The sequence below is a fragment of the Dermacentor silvarum genome, chromosome 1 (genome assembly GCF_013339745.2).
Source record: "Dermacentor silvarum isolate Dsil-2018 chromosome 1, BIME_Dsil_1.4, whole genome shotgun sequence".
Classification (NCBI taxonomy): domain Eukaryota; kingdom Metazoa; phylum Arthropoda; class Arachnida; order Ixodida; family Ixodidae; genus Dermacentor; species Dermacentor silvarum.
Window position 1 is genome coordinate 3603834 of NC_051154.1, and position 19211 is coordinate 3623044.

The following is a 19211-nucleotide window of genomic DNA, read 5'->3' on the forward strand; positions in this document are numbered from 1 at the left end:
CTTGAGCATGGGTTCAGAAAGGGATTATCGACTTCAACTCAGCTTGTGTCAGTTGTTCACAAAATCTCTGAAGTACTTGACTCGTCCGGGCAAGTTGACATGCTCTTTTTTGATTTTAGTAAGGCGTTCGATAAGGTACCCCATGGAAAATTAATCCACAAGCTTGAGTGCATTGGTCTTCCTTCAAATATTATATCATGGATCCAGGCCTATCTCCGACATAGGCAGCAGTTCGTAGAAATTAATAAATGTTCCTCAAGTGTCCGTCAGGTAACTTCGGGCGTACCGCAAGGCGGCGTATTAGGACCCCTTTTATTTTTGATTATATTAATGATATAATAGACGAAATCCCCGATGATGTGCATGTTAATTTATTTGCAGATGACTGTGTCATATTTAAAAAAATAGCTTCACGGAACGATCACGCATGCTTGCAGAAGTCAGTTATTGCAATTTCCGATTCGTGTAAACTTTGGGGCATGGAAATAAATGTACATAAAACAGTCTTGCTGCGAGTAACACGGAAAAGGGAACCTAGTATATTTTCTTATGTTCTAAACAATACAAAAATAACTCATCTTGAAAACTACAAATACTTCGGCGTCACATTCACTAACAGATTCTCCTGGTCAGACCATATTTCCCTTACATGTTCAGCAGCTTTGCGCAAATTATGGTTCTTGACAAGGAAACTTAAAAATGCACCGGTAAACACCAAAATTTTACCATATAACACATTGGTGCGATCGAAACTTGAATACGCGGCGGTTGTATGGGATCCTCATACCAAGAAGGACATCATGAGTTTGGAACGTGTACAAAGGAAGGCCGTTAGATTTATATTTGGAAAATATAAGAGAGGATTCCCCGTCCCTACTAATGCTTAGAAATAAAATCAGTTTACTAGAACACAGGCGTAAAGTTAGTCGTCTCCAGTTTTTACATAACATCATAAATGGAAAAATCGGGCTTCAATTGCCTCCTTATGTAACGCCTCTTAATGCTCGAACAACAAGACATAGACCCAACTTTTCCCTTACGCCAATATTTGCTAAAACAAAATCTCACATGAATAGTTTTTATCCGCGTACTATAAACGAATGGAATTCCCTCCCTGTTGATGTACTACAATCAGCGAACTTCACAAATGAGTTAGAAAACTATTTGTCACATAAATTATTACAACCATAAGCAGTATTTGTACCTATTTTCTCGTTTATTTATGTGAAATTTCGTGTATTTAGTTATGTCTAGTGCCCGATTGTTGTTTGGCACAGCTTTTTTTTTTCATCCACGTATAAATTCAAATGTGCGGTTCTTTTTCTTGTAGTTACATATTACATTTTTGATTTTATAACGTGGCCATGGGTTGCATCCTTTTCATGCACTGTTTAAATTTTCCTATTTTTTGTCTATTTTTTGTCATTACTTGTCAATTGTATTGCCCCTCCTGCATGGCTCAGTATGTTGGCCTGCAGTATGAATAAATAAAATAAAAAAAAATAAAAAGGTAGTTTTACGATTCCCTTAGGGCACGTTCACACTGGGGAATCCGGCCTCTAGAGCGAACGGAATTCGAAATCCACGCCGTTCACACTGCTTGCCCACCGCGCCGCCGGAACGCGATACAGCTGCTGTGTAAAGCACTAACCTCCAAACAAGCGCGGGATATACCGGATGTGCCCTCGAGTTATCTTCGCTCGTGTAGAGTTCGCGTGGTTTTGCGCCTAATCGCTGCAAGCAACGGCAATAACCCTGAGCAAGAAAAGGCAGTACTGCTAGGCTTGTTGGCAAGCACTTTCTGGCGATGCATGACGCGCAGAAGCATTCGCAGAAGATACGACGCCAGCGGCGGTGGTGGGTTCGTCCTGCTTTGCAAGAGCGCGAAAACTTGGTCACGCCACCAAAATACTACCCCTTCTGCGAGATCGCGACGTAGAGTACTACCGAGAGTAAGTTGAGATGTATTGTTATTCGTGACAACGATTATGTTTCGGACCAATTCGATCAGCATTTCCGACGTCGCGACAGACTTCGACGACTGCGACAACGCGCGCGCGTCCGACTCGGCCGCCATCTTTGAAATTCTTACTCGCGCTCCGATTGGTCCGCGGTGAGGGAATCCGGCGGCAGCTGCCGCAAAAATCGGTCCGAGACCGATCGGCGCGGAAAGGGCTATTCTGGCGGATCTCGCCGCCGCCGAACTGGGTTCCGCGCCGCTCCAGACGCCGAATGGTTCAGTGTGAACGCGCCCTTAGAGCTGCGATGCCCGGACCACGTGTAGTCAATTCTGATTCACTTCCAGCGGCCATGCTCGGACCACGTGCAAACGCATGGTAATCGGCGTGCCTAACGATCTCGCTCGTCATTATGAATAGACCTGTCAGTCGCGAGGGTCAGAGACGAAACCACCGTTCCGCCCTCAAGCCTTCCTCCCCCGCTGAGGACGTTCACCCCGCTCCGGTCACCCACCATCTCTACTCCTGGTTTTCTCCATGTCCTGCAGTGGCAGAGAAGAGAGGGGGAGATTGCCCGGACGGTGGAGAGTATAAGAAAGCCAACCAGCAGCCACGTGGAAAAACACTTTTGTTTTGCCGTAGCGTGCAGGTGCATGCACGCTGAACTTTTCTTGTGTGTTCCCTTTGAAGCACACCGCTCACCCGTAACCATGTATTAAACGTCTGTTACTTGTTTTTTTACGTCGCCTCGTCTTCCCTGCCGGACCCTCTCCGACGGTCAACCTGGTTCGAGCTCCAAGCAGACGCTGTTGAAGGTACCCCCAAACCCCGGCCCGTAACAGTAAGCGCCGTGGTGCAGATCACTTTCAAGATACGGTGCGCGCGACCGCCCGCCGCTGCGCAAAGTACACGTACGCAGTTGCTTAGCCGCACCCCCTCCCTCCCGCGCTGCATTTCCGCTTTCGTCAATTCGCATGCGAGATTCCAGTTCCCCTTGCGGCCGGTCGCAAGATGCTTATTTGGTGCCGCAGCACAACGTCTCCCCCCCCCCCCCCCTCCTTCCCTCCCATCTCCCCACGGCCTTTCGTTACAGTGCTTTCGCGCAACGGAAGACGTCGCGTTTGCTCTCCGCCATGCGTTCGTTCCCCGTGAAAGCGCGCGTCCTGAGGGCGCGTGCTTTCATTCGCAATACAGCATACGGCGACGGCAGAAATCTTCTAGGAGTGTCCATATAATTGCTATCGCAATAAAATGTTCGGCCTAACGTTAAGAGACAGGAAGAGAGCGGTGTGGGATAGCCGATATTCAGAAAGCAAACGGGGATAGCCGATTTTCTAACTGACATCAAGAAAAAAAATGGAGCTGGGCAGGCCATGTAATGCGTAGGATGGATAACCGGTGGACCATTAGAGTTGCAGAATAGGTACAGAGAGAAGGGAAGCGCAGTCGAGGTCGGCAGAAAACCAGATGGGGTGATGAAGTTCGGAAATTTGCAGGCGCTAGTTGGAATCAGCTAGCGCAAGACAGGGGTAATTGGAGATCGCAGGGAGAGGCCGTCGTCCTGCAGTGAACATAAACATAGGCTGATGATGATGCGGTGGTAAGATTACAAGTATGCCTACATCAGAGAAGCAGGTAATTCCAAAGGTGACCGAAACAACCTAAATGCCAACGCAGAGCACGTTCGAAACACGCGCCACACGATAAACTGGGACGAGGCATAGGCCATTGTCACGGAGAGGTACTTATCAGTACGACTACACCTGGAATCGCTGATCATCCAAACCAGTGATTTTTTTTCCTTCCGCCTAATTACACAGTTAGTCTTAAATAATTAATCAACTTCTCAAATAGTATAATTAGATGAGAAGTGTCAATGATAAAATTATAGAGTATTGGCCGCCCTTGCACTATTGTGAAGAGGGGTGCAAGCTTGTGTTGACTCGTTTGTGGCACGAGCACAAAACGAGGGGCGCCAACAAGCCAGCTGAGGAATACACGCAAAGTGCCTCCAGCGGCCAGGCGCGCGACAATTTTTCGTGTATTTGCAGGCTTCCTTCACTCTCGGAAAAACTTTTATGTAGCATGTTGAGCAAAGAAAGCTGCATGGGGAGTTTTTCGCGTTGCTCTACAATTTTCTGATCGACACTTTTCATCTAATTATAGTATTTAGGAAGTTAATGAATTAAGACTAATTATGTAATTAGGCAGAATGCAAAAAATAATCTATCTCCAAGCCACGGCAATCATGATTGACATGTTTCTGTCCAGCTACGTGACATTTACACTTTTATATCTTGGGGCATGATAGTTGGGACACTCTGCATACAAGAATGCATCGGCTCATCGTGAATAAGGAATCTGGGGTGCTCTGCAGGCTTCTGACTCGCCCGAGGCCTAGTTTGCTCGGCGGCAGCCAAGATAGCACGGCACGCGCAAGAGCAACAATAAAATGTGCAGATAATCTGACGTATGTCAATGAGTGCACCCTGGGCATGCCTCTATCTAGTTTCAAACACAGCGGAGGTGGTGCCATACCACGCGCCAGCTCCCCTAATTAGACAATTTCAGAAGAGCGTTTGTCGCCTTATGTCGTCTACTCTTAGTACGAAATCCGGGGCAGCGTGCATGGCCGCGCTCCGCGGAGTGCTATGGAGGAAGGAAACAAAGTCGCAGTTTCGCCCGAAAGGCGAATTAAGCAGCGATTGCGATAGCATATTAGCAGCGAGTCATACGAAGTAAGGATAGTACTTTTACTGCCCGTATCAACTTGTAAACATTCGCGTGCTAATGAATTTAACAAGCTTGGTGTCAGCGCGCACAGCAAACATGAACACTTGACACTCGCTGTCAAAACGCTGGCGTGAGGAAACGCGGTGCAGCAGCGAGCGAAGTAACCTTCGTGCTGTTGTTGATCGCTTGAACGCAAACTGAGCGCGAGAACACGCAGCACGCACACCTCAAGATACAGCCGCCACATACGCAGCCGGATGCCCCGTTGCCTCGCGACGCTGGGTGCCTCACGCGCAACGGAAGACGTTTGCTGCCCGGTTTGCTCTCTTTCGCACGGGCGAGACTAAGCCACGCTTTCACTCGCACATACAGCGTAGGGTGCGTGGCGACGGTGTTATCGCCCGTAGACTTTATACGGAACGGCGACGACGACGGCAGAAATGCACCAATAAAAAATTCGGCAGCATGTTACACTCCTGTAACACGTGAAGGCGAAAGCCTGCTGCACACTTGGTAATGCGCCGTCTCGCATCGTCGCGTTGCTGCTTTCGCAGTTCGGCTCGTTTTCGACGCTTAGCTGCAGTTTCGCGCGCTTGTATAGCGGAGTCAGACTAGCGCCAACGACGTTTCTCTTCGACTTCACGTTGCATCCTCTCATTATGCAGCACTCGTGGTCGAACAGCTTGATCGCTTCGCACCTTGTGTCTCGCTTGGCGAGCATCATCGGCCGTAGCGTACTTCCGATGTCTACCGCGCAATCCGCTAGGCCCCGGGCAAGCCATCGCCATCTCTCTCCCTTCGCAGTCGACTGTCGCCACAACCGCAGCCGCCGTTGTGACGTCAGCGACACCAACACCTGTTTTTCTTTTTTCTGTCTACCCGCGCCGCTGGTTATGGCACTAAAACCACAGAATTCAATTCAATTAAAAATTGGAGGACGCTTAAGCTTCGCCTTTAAGAGTGGAACGCGATAACGTTGTCGGGCCCCGTTCGCATCGCATATTTCTTTATGCGTAGGCTTCACTGCAACACAGAACGTGGGAAAGCCAACTTACAAAGACCTAGCTTACACCGATCCCCTTAAAGTCGGCTTCACTTTTAACCAGAAATGCATTGCTGGGAAGACATTTTTCCAGGGGCAATATAAGTCGTCTTATATTAAAATGTAAAGGCCCTAGGACGTTTTTTAAAATATTTTATTAATTGTTCGCTATTGCCCCGAAGCGCGCGCGTGTCCAAAACGCATTAGGCAGGCGAAGTCCCAATTTGACCCGCCGAGGTTGCGAGCGCCATCTGGATATGATTTTCGCAAGTAATCTACCCGAGCGCGCCGCTGTTGGTATGGTGGAAATGCTGGAAAAGGGGTTTGTGTTTCAGTTTCCTCGTAACAGAATTATGTTTTCTCGTACATTCAAATTACAATCTGACGCCATCATGTCTGTAGGTTGTGGCTGAGGCGTACTTTCCCATTTTTCTGACGGATTGCATTGAGAAATTAAATTTTTGTTCACTCACCCCTTGCGCCCACGCGGAGGGCATGCGCGGTCGGGGATGCTGCGGGATGATTGTTTTCCGCTACGGACGCCTGATTTTCTGCGCCACGGGGCCCTCCGCTTTGTTGCGGATGTTGCTTGCTATGACACGTGGACGACTGCGGATCGCGAACGGGGTTCGACAACATGCCGCGGTTTGGAGCGCTGGCGACGAGGCCCGTTCGACCGTAGTACGATTGCAGCGCCACACTGGCGTCACGTACGCCATGACAGATGGCCATTCTCGGGTTTTGCGCTAGCTAGAATGGACTCCATCCATTGTTGAGCTCTGAAAAGATGAGCCGTTTGCTAACATTTTTCCTATGCACAGTGTCTGATGGCCCTGCTGGGCTCTTCCAAACTCATATGCTGATTGAATTTTTTTTAGAAACCATTCTTGATCGCTTCCAGCGATGACCAGGCCTCACGGCCCAGTATAAAAGCTGGGCGATAACAGCTGGCTGCTTGACGTCGGTATTCACAAAGCAACGCTAAACAGAACGAGAGAGAACATTTCGAGACTGAATGGCACGGCGCGCGATTGTAAACTTTTAGTCAGCTAATTGCATACAAGTGTTCCGGTGCATTATTGCCGTTTTATTGCGACAGCAATTATTCGAGGCACGCCGTCGTCGCGGTATGCGTTTCGCATTCGGCTGCATATCGGAAAGTGGACGCACCATGACTCAGCTGCACTATAGAATGGTGCAGCATTGGTGGTACTGCACCCTCCCTTGTGGGGGGCCCCCGAGAGAAGCGCTTTCCACTCAGCCTCGAGATCAACGGCCTATAGTATACCACTAAGGGCGATGTGTTTACTTTTATGGTATGCCGCGTGCAACGTTTCCAAATATTTGCGTCTATCCCCCACAAAGGTCGCAACTTTACTTTCATGCCGTTTTTATGCAATATACACACCACTCACAATCCACGCCCAAATAAAAGCACCTAATCAGGCACAGCGATGTGACCACGCTTATGTGGCTACATTGAAGGGCGCCCCTTTTTGAGCAAAGCATGGTCAGGGTATTCCTCGCTACGCCTCAAGTGTAATGCGTTGAATGTGCTACTGCATGAACAAGTGGGTGTGCTTTTGACTTGAGCCAAACTAAGTGTTGGGGTTTTATACGCAAAACAGAGGTGCCTTTACTGGAACTCAATTGTCTGTCAGCTTGCTGGGTTTTCAGATGAGCCCATCTGCCGGTATTCGGCGCATGCGCGACCTTCGGGAAGTACAGCACTTCCTGTCGACTGCGGAGCCAAAGCGCTTCTTGGCCGCCAACGGTGGCTGCACGACGGGTCAAATCCTGCGCTGCATTTCAATGGGGGCGCGCACGCAACAGAGTTGTCGAAATTAATCTCCAGTTGTTTGCTTATCACATTACAATGTGAAAGGAGGCGAGATGAAAAGCCGTTCGTGGGTCCCCGGAACTCAACAACGAGATGCGAGGCAATGCATCGCTTTGATACTCAATAGTCTGCTTGATCAAACCATCTGAACGAGATTGCGTCTCCCTCCTTGCCATTACTTAGATAAGAGGTTTGTCAGTGCATTTAGTTTATTATTGCCGTCAAGCGCCATAACGAATTTGTTTTAAACCACAACGCACAATTATTTGCGCACGAGCAAACACAGATGGAAGCGTGCAAGGAACTTTTAGCGACATATTTCCCGTGTTCAAAAGTTATGCCGGCCTCTTGCGTAACAGCACGGAACTGTTTTCGCAATCGGCCTCTATCAGGGACACTGTTTCCAAGAATCGAGACATTCAGCAGCAGTACAAGGCTGCTATGCTGACAGGCGATCATTGGAGGCTTTGTTTAAATAAGTGTCGTGGTATTTCAAATTGAGTGTCCACGATTTAATACCATTGAGCCATTTTTAAATCACCAGCGGTCGTAACGATCTATTGCGTTCTAGTTCGGCATCCTATTACACACCGGTAATCGTAATGCGAGAGTAGCTCTGCACGACACGTTCGGCAAGCGCTTCCACAATAATATTATTAACAATGCGCGTTCCAGCCTCCGCTGTTACACCGTCAACAGCATCTAGAATCCGATAGCGTGACCCCTTTCTTCCCTGTGCACATCACAAGTGAACGCTTCCGTGAATGGGAGGCGCGCCAACTGCTCACATCTCTGCTAGAGGAGGAAAACCGGTTCACCGACCTGCATCGTCGCCCCTCGGTTGGTCCGACTCGCACGGCGCCAGCGACAGGTGTGCCGACGCGACTGTGTTTACGCTGCCTTGGGGGAAGCCAAGGTTGCCCAACGCGGGCTTCCGGTGATGAGCTCGGCACGCCGCCGCTTTCAGCCGTTTTCAAGGGCACGTGCCAGCAGTTTTATACGCTTGACATTTGGCCACTAGGGGGCCGCACACTGCATGGATGGCACCTACCTGGATCAGCGACGAGGCATCTACGCGTCAAGAGGCTGCCTGCCGGCCGGCTGAGAAGACTTTTCGGGGGCCACAAATAATCAATTTTTACATGCGCACCAGTCGAGGACAGAGGAGAGGCTAACATACACGAGCGCAGACTCACTACAGTGTTTTATTTCGAAGCAAGCAACCACATACAAAGCAAAATCTGTGACACATCACGTGTGCGCCGCCCGCAGGAAATTCCTATCTTTACGCAAGAAAGATAACTCCTTCGTAGAAAGGACGACAGACTGTTTTGACACACAGGTGTCACCAAAGCTGGCAATCAATTCCGCTTCGATGATCTCTCGGGTTAACTCATTACGACTTTTGCTAGGCAAAACGACTTTTCTTAGCAAAAGTCGTAACCAGTTAACCCGCGAGACCATCGAAGCGGAATTGATTGCCAGGTTTCTTGCGTAAAGATAGGAATTTTCTGCGGGCGGTCACAGATTTTGCTATGTATGTGGGTGCTTGCTTCGAAATAAAACACTGTTGTGAGTCTGCGCTCGTGTGTATTAGCCTCTTCTCCGTCTTCGTCTTGTGCGTATAGAGTTCTTTCATGTCTTACCAACATGCCCAAATAGTCACCTTAGTCACTTCTACAGCTCCCGAAAACTATTGCAGCCACCGGAGGTTATGTTTCAATCCAACAAGTATTTCAATATGTATGACATCAACAAGAGAAAAAAGCTGCTCCAGGCATTTTCTACGGGTGTTTCACGTAACTAGAACCAAATTTTAAAAATAGAATGGTATCGTCTAGTGAAATTAGAGCAAGTGCGCGTCGTTCTTAGTCTTCTTTAGGTATGTTATTTTTTGAAGTGTGATTAGTCAGCTATTTATTTATATTTATTTAAGCAAAATTTTCAATATCTGTTCTAGAGCGCAAGTCGTATTGGAAAAAAAAATGTAGAGCGCGAGCTCAGGAAAACCCAGTAAAGTTTCTTCCAAAACGCCATCTTTTATGTAGCCCTTTGCCGGGCTTGGAGAAAGCACGCGAAATATGAAAAAGTGATGTCACTGCCTGCTCGCGCAACTGGACTGCAGCGCTTTCAATAAAGCAGTAAAAAGCGTGCACTGTCGGCGCAGAGCATTCCGACGTTCGGCGACGAGTATGGCGAGAACGAAGAAGCAACTGTCTCCGGATGAAGAAGCGGCGCGGCAGGAAACACGACGGGAAGCTGCTCGAGCATGGGTCCAACGACGACGTGCCGACCCAGAGTTCCGAGCACGGTGTAAGAAGATAGGTGATCCGACGGCGCGCCCGCGCTGGGGCGAGAGAGCGGCCACTTCGTGTGACCGGAAGTGAGCGCCGCCGCTAGGGGCAGCACGTGTTCAGGAGGCCTTGGAGAAGCGGCACAACACGGGATAATTTACGACCTCCGTCAGCATTTAAACACCCATACCCAAAGATATGCAATTTTTCGTTATTTAGACGCCAAATCCTGAGCAGGTAGAAGGTTTCATGCCACTTACAGTCAAAATACCGTCATTTCGAACACGAGAGAGACGCGTCGTCTGCTCGAGCAGACGGCGCGCTGCGCTTACCGCTGTTCGCCGCGTCGGAGTCAATCGGAATGTCGGCAGAAATATAAAGGGACATTCCTCCTACCGAGTAGAGTCGTTTTAAGCAGGCGAACGACATATATTCATCGAAATAAAGCACTTCTGCCGCGCGTGCCCATAGAAGCGCCTGTAAAGCGAGCGAAAAAGTGGCCCCCAGAAGAGGTGCTGCCCCTTACGGCAGCGGCGTGCGTAGAGTCACACTAAGTGGCCGCACCTCGCGCCGCCGTCGGATCACCTTCCTTTTTACACCATGGTTCCGAGCAAGGGAAGCCGAGGCTAAGCGCCGGCGAAGATACGAAGACCCCGAGTTTCGAGTGAGGGAGGCGGTGTCGCGGCAACGTTACGAAAAGACTCATCGGGAAGTAAAAGCCAAGTTGAAGCCACCAGCTCCGCTGTTTAATCAGTCTTCGCGACGTTAAGTTAGTGAAGCTGCGCTCAATTTTTTATTGCGATAGCAATTATATGGACACTTGAACCGGATTTCTGCCGTCGGCGTCGCCATCGCCGTCGCCGTGAGGTTCCCTACAGATAAAATCTTCGCCGCGCGCCGTATGCCCGAGCGGAAGCGTGCGGGGACGCGCGCTATCACGGAGAGCGAACGCACTCAATCTCCCACGCGCAAGAAAGGAAGCAGGAAGCCAGCGCCGGAGGGAGCGGGTGGGGGGGGGGGGGGGGGGGGGCGCACTTCTACTCTGCCAACAACCGCGCTCGTCGCTCGTCCGCACCGTCTCTTATCTCCACACGGCTCTGACCTTTCTGCGCCGTGCATTCGCCGCTCAGTTTCCGTTGAAGCGATAGACCGCACGTACCTTCGCCCGCTGCGGCGTATGCTTGCTGCCAGTGTTTTGACAGTCGTTGCTGCAGTCATTCAGTGTGATCTATTCCTGTTTGTTTGTGCGCGCTCACACCACGCTTGTTCATTGAGTTCGTAATAGTCGGGCCACATTTTCCAACGCACGCTACACATGCAATGCTGCCCGGGTCGGCAGTGCAGCGCTACAGGTGTGTCCCTTCGCACGCGCTGCCCACGGGAAGCGCTTCTCATCAACACCACCGTTTCACACGCGCCTTCTCGTGGTCATCGAGCCTCTCTTCATGTCGGTCTACTTACGCCGCAGCACACCTGCTTACTTAATCAGCTCATGTTTACTACAATTCATATTGCTACCAAAGCCGCTCACCTTACTTCGTATGACATTGCTGTGTTGCTATCGCATTCATTGCTTCGCCCTTAGAGCGAAACTGTGACATTTTTTCATTGTATCATTTTAATACGAAAGTGTTTTACGCCGGGGTCCACCATCAATTTCCTGTAATATATGTGACGTCGGCGCGAACGTGCAGAGTGTCCTAGAATATGGGAGAGTGTCCAAAGCGCCGCGCGAATGCATGGGAGGAGCGAGGACCTTTTTGTGTGAACTCCCGCGCCGCGGCGCTGCTGCACCGGACCCGTGGGCTTACTCCGCTGCGGAAGCCGCGCCAAGGCGGCGGGCGTCTGCTACGAGCCTGATATTTTGGTTGCTATTAGCCAACATCGCGATAATTTGGGATATATTAAGTACCATGTCACCGCAAGGTAATACCGCAGTGACTCGCTGCACAGAGAACGCGTTTGCCGGCTGTGAATACGGGTATTTTGTATATTTCCTTCTAGCTCGCTTGGTCCGCGCTTACGCGGCTGCTTGAGTAACGCATTCCGCGCGCTTACTTGATTTAGTTATGCTTGGAATGAGCAACGTGAACGTGCTGCAGAATAAAATAAGCTGGAGATCGCGATAATAACCAAGAGAACGTAGCAGATATGGCTAGCTCATGCTAACGCTTTTACACCCTATCGTTTCCTTTCTTTTATTTCATGCATTCGATTTGCTTTACAAGACTGCATCCCGCGCTCTGTTTCTTTATTAAGGCAAAATCCTTAACTGGGCTCTTGGGAAGCGGAATGTGTCTGTTGGCCGTTGCCGCGGTACCAAAAATAAACCGCGTAACTCTCGCGGCTCGTTCACTTGGTATTAGAGCACTGCACGGGCTCGGGCTTACCCGAAAGCCCGGGCCCGGCCCGGCCCGCGGGCCGGGCCGGGCCGGGCCGGGCCGGGCCGGGTAGAGGAGTTTTTTCACGGGCTCGGGCCGGGCTCGGGCACGGCGTGTGCTTTTTGACCCGGGCCCGGGCCGGGCTCGGGTTTTTTGATCTTGCAAGCAAGTACCCATGCGAATAACGTTTCTTTTTTTACTTTCTTTCCTTGGGCGGGCTCATTTCGCGCGTTTCTACGCACGCACAGTTACCGTAATACCATTCCCGAACTCTAGCATCGGAGGTAGGCCGCGCTGATGAGTTTGACGCGTTAGTTTTTACATTCTCTTGCTGCTCAAGCAGAAAGACAACGCTCAAAGATGGGTAAGCTCCATGCAGCACCACACTGTTGAAGTTAAATAGAGTTTAAGTGCTTTGCGTGGAAAATGAACGCAAGAAAGTACAGTGCGTAGCAGACGACCCCCGCTTCCCGCGCGCTTCGCGAGCGCGAGAAGCCCACGGGTCCGGAGCAGCAGCGGCGCGGCGCGGCAGTTCACAGAAAAAGGCCCTCGCCGGAGCCGGCGCTTTGGACACTCTCCCATATTCTAGCGTAGAGTTGCCATCACTGTTGACAAAGTCCCTATATAAGAAAAGTACCGCCATCCTTTGATAAACGCCGCTTCTCTCTCTCCTGTATCTCCGATTGGACGATGATAGCGCGCGCTTTTCACTTCTTTATATTTTCTTTTTTTCCGCCTCAGAGCCGTGTTGAAAGTCCTCTGCGCAGCCGCAGTAGCCGGCAGCGGCGGCGGCGCGCGCCCGGCCTGAAAGCTTTAACGTGAACTTTCTAGGTGCGCCACCGTCGACTTGGCTTTCGCAAGCAAAAAGTAAAGAAAAAGCAAGCGCTTTAGGAGAGGAGGCGGCGGAGGAAAGAGTAGATGGCGGTACTTTTCTTATATAGGGACTGTATGTTGACAGGGATGGCGCCGCCATCTAGGAGCGGTGAAGCGAAGTAGTGCATCAGGACACTAACGAGCGCCGACAGTGAGCGCTTCGGTAGTCTCAGCGCATCGCTACTTTTTCACGGCGATGCCCACCCATTACAAAGGGTGAGGCCAATAAATCCAATCCAATCCAATCGCAGCGGAGGCTCCAACGCGGTGCCTAGTGTAGGCGGTGTAGGCCTTCTACTTAGGTGACGACGCAGTTTGCGCGCATGTTATGTCTTTACGTCGGGTTAGCCTGTGACGCCTCGTCGGCTACGGAGTGTGGCTTCAACATTCATCAGCAGTGCTTCCACGCCGCCTACTGCTTCGCTTGCGATGGCACCAACTAAGAAAACTGCTGCGCTAAACGACGCAGACGGCTACGACTTCGACGGACGAATCTCGCTTTGGTCCGGCGAGAGACACGCTAGCGTGAAGCAGAACGCCTTCACGCGTTCGCGGCGCACGGTGGAAACTCTGACACCCGCATTCCTGAAGCTGAGCGCGTTGCAGCTCAATTGGCTGCCCAAGACACTACGGAGCCAGACCAAAATTGTTCGCCGAAGCGACTCGGCAGCAAGGCGCCGCGCGCCAAGCAAACCCGCAAATCGTGCGCATTTTGCTGCAGCGGACGTGAGTTGACGAAGCAAACAGCTTCTGTGAAGACACGTTTCACTTTCTACCGATTCCTATCAAAGAGGGATCAACCATATGTTATAGCGAAGTTGTTTAACTCTAGCCACCGTATGCATCCCCCACATGCGTTATTACCAGGGGTAATATAGGCTGCTTGCGTCCGTATCGGCGACAGGAATGGAGCCGATTGGGCAAGTGGCATGCGCTTCTGTGGTTATAACGTCACGCGCGTTCGTGGGGAGAGGCTGAAAGAGTGGCGGCAGCGCTGCAACAATGGCGACGAGTAGGGGAGAGGAGGAAAGAGTGTGGCGACGGCGCCTGTGCACGTGGCATGCGCTTCTGTGGTTATAACGCCACGCGCGTCGGGGGTGTCGGCGCTGCAGCAGTGAAGACGCGTAGGGGAGAGGTGGAAATATTGTGGCGACAGCGGACAGCGTTGCAGCAATGGAGACGGATAGGGGGAGAGGGGGAAAGAATGGCGACGGCGCCTGTGCACGTGGCCTGCGCTTCTGCGGTTATAACGTCAAGCGCGTCGTAGGTGCCGGCGCGGATGCTGCAGTAGTTGCGGCAGATGCATGGGAGGTGCGGTGACCACGGCGGCGCTTATGTCGGCGTAGTGTGGTGCCGTATGCAAAAAATGTATGATTTCATAATGTATGCAGCCTGAACAGCTTCGCTGGTAATCCGTCCCCATATGAATGCTGCGGCTCCACCATTTTTTCCATACATCTCCTCAATCTTCTTTTTCGTCCTCAAGAAAAGCGAACTATTTCTTGGCCAATCCCCCATAGTGGGCCTGGAGATAGCTGCGACGGGGCACCAGCGGCGGACGACATCGCCAACCGAAATTGGAATGAGCCCATAATCGCTTACGCTGTAAAACGAGACAAACGCATTGATTCACATCACGTGGTGCGACCCACGACAGATGGCGGCGCGGGCAGGTGGCGAGCGCATCGCCGTCGGTGATAAGTGGCCGGCGTGTGGCGCACTCAGTTTCTATAGGTGACCCGTAAAATAGCGAGGAATTGTGGGATGGGCCGTCTGCTAGCTGCTTCCGGTTCAAGTCAGCGCAGCCGCCGCCACCGCTTCGCCGTTGAATTTCATTGATGCGCTTGCAGTCCGTTTTCTTTCTGGGGTTTTACGTGCCAAAACCAGTTCTGATTATGAGGCACGCCGTAGTGGAGGGCTCCGGATTAATTTTCATCACCTGGGGTTCTTTAACATGCACTACGCAAGCACACGGGCGTTTTCGAATTTCGCCTCCATCGAAATGCGGTCCCCGCGGCCGGGATTCGATCGCGCCAGCTCGTACTCAGCAGCGCAAACGCCTTAGCTGACTGAGCCACTTGCGCTTGCAGTCCGGCTTTCTCCCACTCGAAAATTACCCGGTTGCAGGTGCCTAGCAAAACTATCATCGGCTGTTCAGCCGTTGGCTGCTCAAATTCAAGCGTTAAAGGTGAACACATGTAACTACTGCCTTGCAGCAACCCTTGCTGAGTCAGCTGTGCACAAGCATCAGAGGAATGGCTGCCACTTTCAAAACTGTTACAAGGCAGAGACCATCCTTGAACAAAAAGAAAATAAACGTACAGTGCCACTTATCAGGCGGCGATTAGCTTTGTAAGGGCCGACACGGAATGATTCCCCAAGTTATTTCTTTCTCTAACATTGACTCAGGCAACCAGAACTATTTCAGTATTCGCATGCACATATGGAGGTATTATGAAACGAGGTTCTACGGCGTGAATTTAAGCGGGACACAGCGAGATACATGCCTACTCGTAACCAACTAACCCGCCTTAGCTTCTTCAGCACAGATAGAGATAATGCGCAACCGTAATATGACGGCGATACGGCCATTGTTGACAAAAAAGCGAGAACGTCTAACTACGTACCACTTCAAATAAACCTATAGTTTCGACCGAGAAATGCCGTTGACAGTGCGCAAAGTTATCATTTTCAACGCTAGCTGCGCCGTTATACCGACGATATCGGGTTTTAGCTACGATCACAGAACAGCATGCACCGCTGTAGCCATCGCCTCAGCACCCGATTTTCTAAGTAATGCTTCTATACGCTTGATAAATTATCGGACAACGATAACTTTTTCACCTATCTGACTGACCCACAGGCAGAGCAGTCAGTGAGGGTGCATCCAAGCAACGGCAAATGTCGTAGAGCTGAACCTGGCAGAAACAAAAAAGGCTGCCGTAACGAAAACCAGAGTTCGTTTATGAATAAAAGCGCATCCTTGCCTTTCTTGGCTCGTCTTTGTCGCGCCCAGAGTGAACTGAAACCTAGAAATCAGCTGCATGAATGGTACGACATTGCTGGTCGACAAAGCGGACGGAAAGCTTCGCTCGACTGACAGTTCAAACCGCGTAGAAAAACACGTGCGCCGGACCTGCCGCCGATGCCGCGGCGTCGTCCGTTGAACCGGAAGCTGCTAGCAGACGGCGCGCCCCACGATTCCCTGCGATTGCTCGTTTTACGGGTCACCTATTCTGGATACACACGGTGGCAGCCATTCTCTCATTGGCTGTCGTGAGGTAACGTCTATATTTAGTTAGTGCCAGGACACGGAAGCGTTTTTGCACTCTCATCAACTTGACGAAACGTGATGCGAAGCATTCCTCCAAGGAATTCTTTTTCTGGTCCTCATTGTCAGCGAGGGCGCGATGTTAACGCTTAAAAGTGAACGGTGGCGCGCACTCCCTACAACTGATTTGTCACTTGTTGCTGATGTTGCTTTGCTGATTGTCTAGAGTACGAGTACTTTGACGTTGCGCTGCCATAGCGCAATAATTTGGGATGCGCGCAGAATTAGCGGCTATTTGTAATGGCTGCTGATATAATCTCGACCGGGTGAGGTGGGTCGTCACCGCAGGAATCAGGAAACGACGATGAAGGCGGGCATCGTGATGATGAAAAATAGAAAAGATTGTATTCACTTCATTGGTACATGGTTTTGACTCTATCTGAGTCTCGAGCGGTTCTAATTAACACGGGGGCCAGGACGGCCTTAAATCCCCTCGTGGTGGCCGGCATTTCCTTCGGGGAAGTCCTCTCTCCGGTGGTCAAGTTGACGACCTCCTCGCCCTCGGGTCCTCCTTCTTGGTAGCTCGCCGTTTTCGTATGCTCCGTAGAAGTCAGACGCTCTCTCGGGGATGAAAGAGGATTATCTCGTCATGGGAAAGGCGCTCGAGCTTGATTCCCACATTTGACAGGTGCAGTTCCAAGCCGATCATAACAGCCCGTCCACCGCCACAGGAGGTCTCGAAGGGGTTGCAGCATCCAAGCACCTCGAAGAGACCGTAGACCCCGTGCCTCTGCTTTGTTTCGCCGTTCGTTCCAAGGCAGGCCAGGTGACACCCTCTGGAAATAGACCACGCCAAGCCCAAGGCACAACAAACAGATAGCCCCCAACTAACCATGAGAACTGCCAGGTTCACACATTCTTCACGCAAAACCTTATCAGAATTAAACCTGCAGCCCTCGTTCGAGCTTCCCGAAAATTAACAAAAGGAAAAAACCAGACTTAAGTGCATTTTTCAATTAACCTAATACCTAACGTTTTTGTTTCTCCTGCCCGGGAAAGCCACATTTATTGAGAGACCGAGAGTGCATTGAAATGCAGCAATAATGGGGTTAATCATGAGTTGAAAACTGAAGAACAAAACACATCCGCGAAAAGAAAAAAAAAAAGAACGAAAGGGGCCCTTTACAACATTTTGCTTCACACAGGGAAGCTACGGCTGAGGCCATCCGCATTGGCATTGTCGCGTCCTTTCCTGTACCTGACATCAAAGCTATGCTCTTGCAGACTAAGGCTCCAGCGTAGCAGTCTGCCGTTCCTCGGGGACATATTCCTAAGCCACGTCAAAGGACAATGGTCAGTTTCCACTAGGAACCGTGATCCTGCCAGATAACATTGAAGCTTGTGTATTGCCCATACCAAGCAAGCGCACTCCTTCTCGGAAGTACTATAGGCCTGTTCGCGGACGGTCAGCTTCCGGCTTACGAACACTACCGGGTGTTCCTCCCCGTTTTCACTTTTCTGACTGAGCACTGCACCCATGCCTCGATCACTAGCATCGCACTGCAGAATGAAAGGAAGATCATAAACAGGAGCTCTCAAGATGGGTTTGTCGGCTAAAGCGGCCTTTAACTTGAGGAAAGATTCGTCTTTTTGTTCGTTCCACACAATTTTCACTGGTTCATTCTTCCGTAAACTGTCCGTGAGGGGACTTGCGATTTCTGAAAAGTTACGGATGTAATGTTGATAATAGCCAGTTAGTCCCAAAAAGGAACGGACATCTGTTTTCGTCACTGGTCTAGGGTAATCGGATATGGCGGCTACTTTTATCTCAAGGGGGCGTCTGTAGCCACGTCCGACCTTGTGGCCTAAGTAGCTAACTTCGGCTTTTCCTAGTTGACATTTTTCGCCCTTCAGGGTCAAACCAGCCGCACGCAAACTCTCTAGCACATTCTTAAGGTGATGCAAATGGTCCTCCCAAGTAGGAGAGAAGACTGCGATGTCATCCAAGTAGGGAAGCGCGTAGTCCTGCATTCCTTTCAGAACCCGGTCCATAAGTCGTGAGAAACAAAACGGAGCGTTTTTCAATCCGAAAGTGAGGACAAGAGGCCGAAAGGTACCTAGAGGGGATGTAAAGGCGGCATAATGGCTAGCTTGCTCTGTCAGTGGTACCTGCCAGTAACCCCTCGTTAAGTCTAGCGTAGATACGTATTCAGCCCTGCTGATGGTCTCCACCCGCTCTTCCAGATTAGGAATGGGGTAATTCTGATCTTTGGTTATGGCGTTTAGCCTTCGGTAATCGATACAAGGCCTGGGGCTTTTCCCCGGAGCCTCAACCAGAATTAGCGGGGACGCGTATTCACTCTCAGAGGGAACAATTAACCCCAGCTCTAACATCCTCTGGATCTCGGTTTCCAAAATTTGCCTCTGCCTAGGTGAAACCCGGTAGGGCCTGCACTGAATGGGCACGTCCGATACCAGCTTAATATCATGCTCCATCAAGCTAGTTCTACCTGGCCGATCTAAAAAACAGTCTTCAAAGTTACCCACGAGCTCTCGCAGTTCGCTTCGCTGGCGTGGATTTAAATTTGGGTCTGCGCCTATGTCCGCGTATACTTTAGAAAGTGGAAGTTCCGTTGGCGGCATCGGATAAGCAAATTCTGTTTCCACTTCTTCGGGCGTATTTAGTGCGAGATGAACTATGGCTTCACGCTCTCGATATGGTTTCATTAGGTTCGTGTGGTATATCCTCAGCTCTTTACGTCTACCCGGTAATTTGATGGCATAGTTTGTGTCTGAGAGCTTCTCCATGACCTCCGCAG

The 19211-nt window shown here is 50.6% G+C and overlaps 2 protein-coding genes across 4 annotated transcripts in view; both read right to left on the minus strand.

Moving 5' to 3' along the window:
- The window catches only part of LOC119456152 (solute carrier family 15 member 2-like), a 322715-nt gene extending 314206 nt beyond the window's left edge, over positions 1–8509 (minus strand). The window contains exon 1 of one of the 3 annotated variants that reach the window (XM_049664629.1): positions 8396–8509. In XM_049664629.1, coding sequence (XP_049520586.1) covers positions 8396–8401 — 6 coding nt within the window. In that variant the 5' untranslated portion in view covers positions 8402–8509. The remainder of the gene's footprint in view (positions 1–8395) is intronic. The other 2 variants (XM_049664623.1, XM_037717785.2) reach the window with 2 other exon arrangements.
- Positions 8510–17677: 9168 nt separating this feature from the next.
- The window catches only part of LOC125942676 (uncharacterized), a 106293-nt gene continuing 104759 nt past the window's right edge, over positions 17678–19211 (minus strand). Inside the window, exon 3 of the mRNA XM_049660937.1 lies at positions 17678–17722. Within this exon, the coding sequence (XP_049516894.1) occupies positions 17678–17722 (45 nt within the window). The remainder of the gene's footprint in view (positions 17723–19211) is intronic.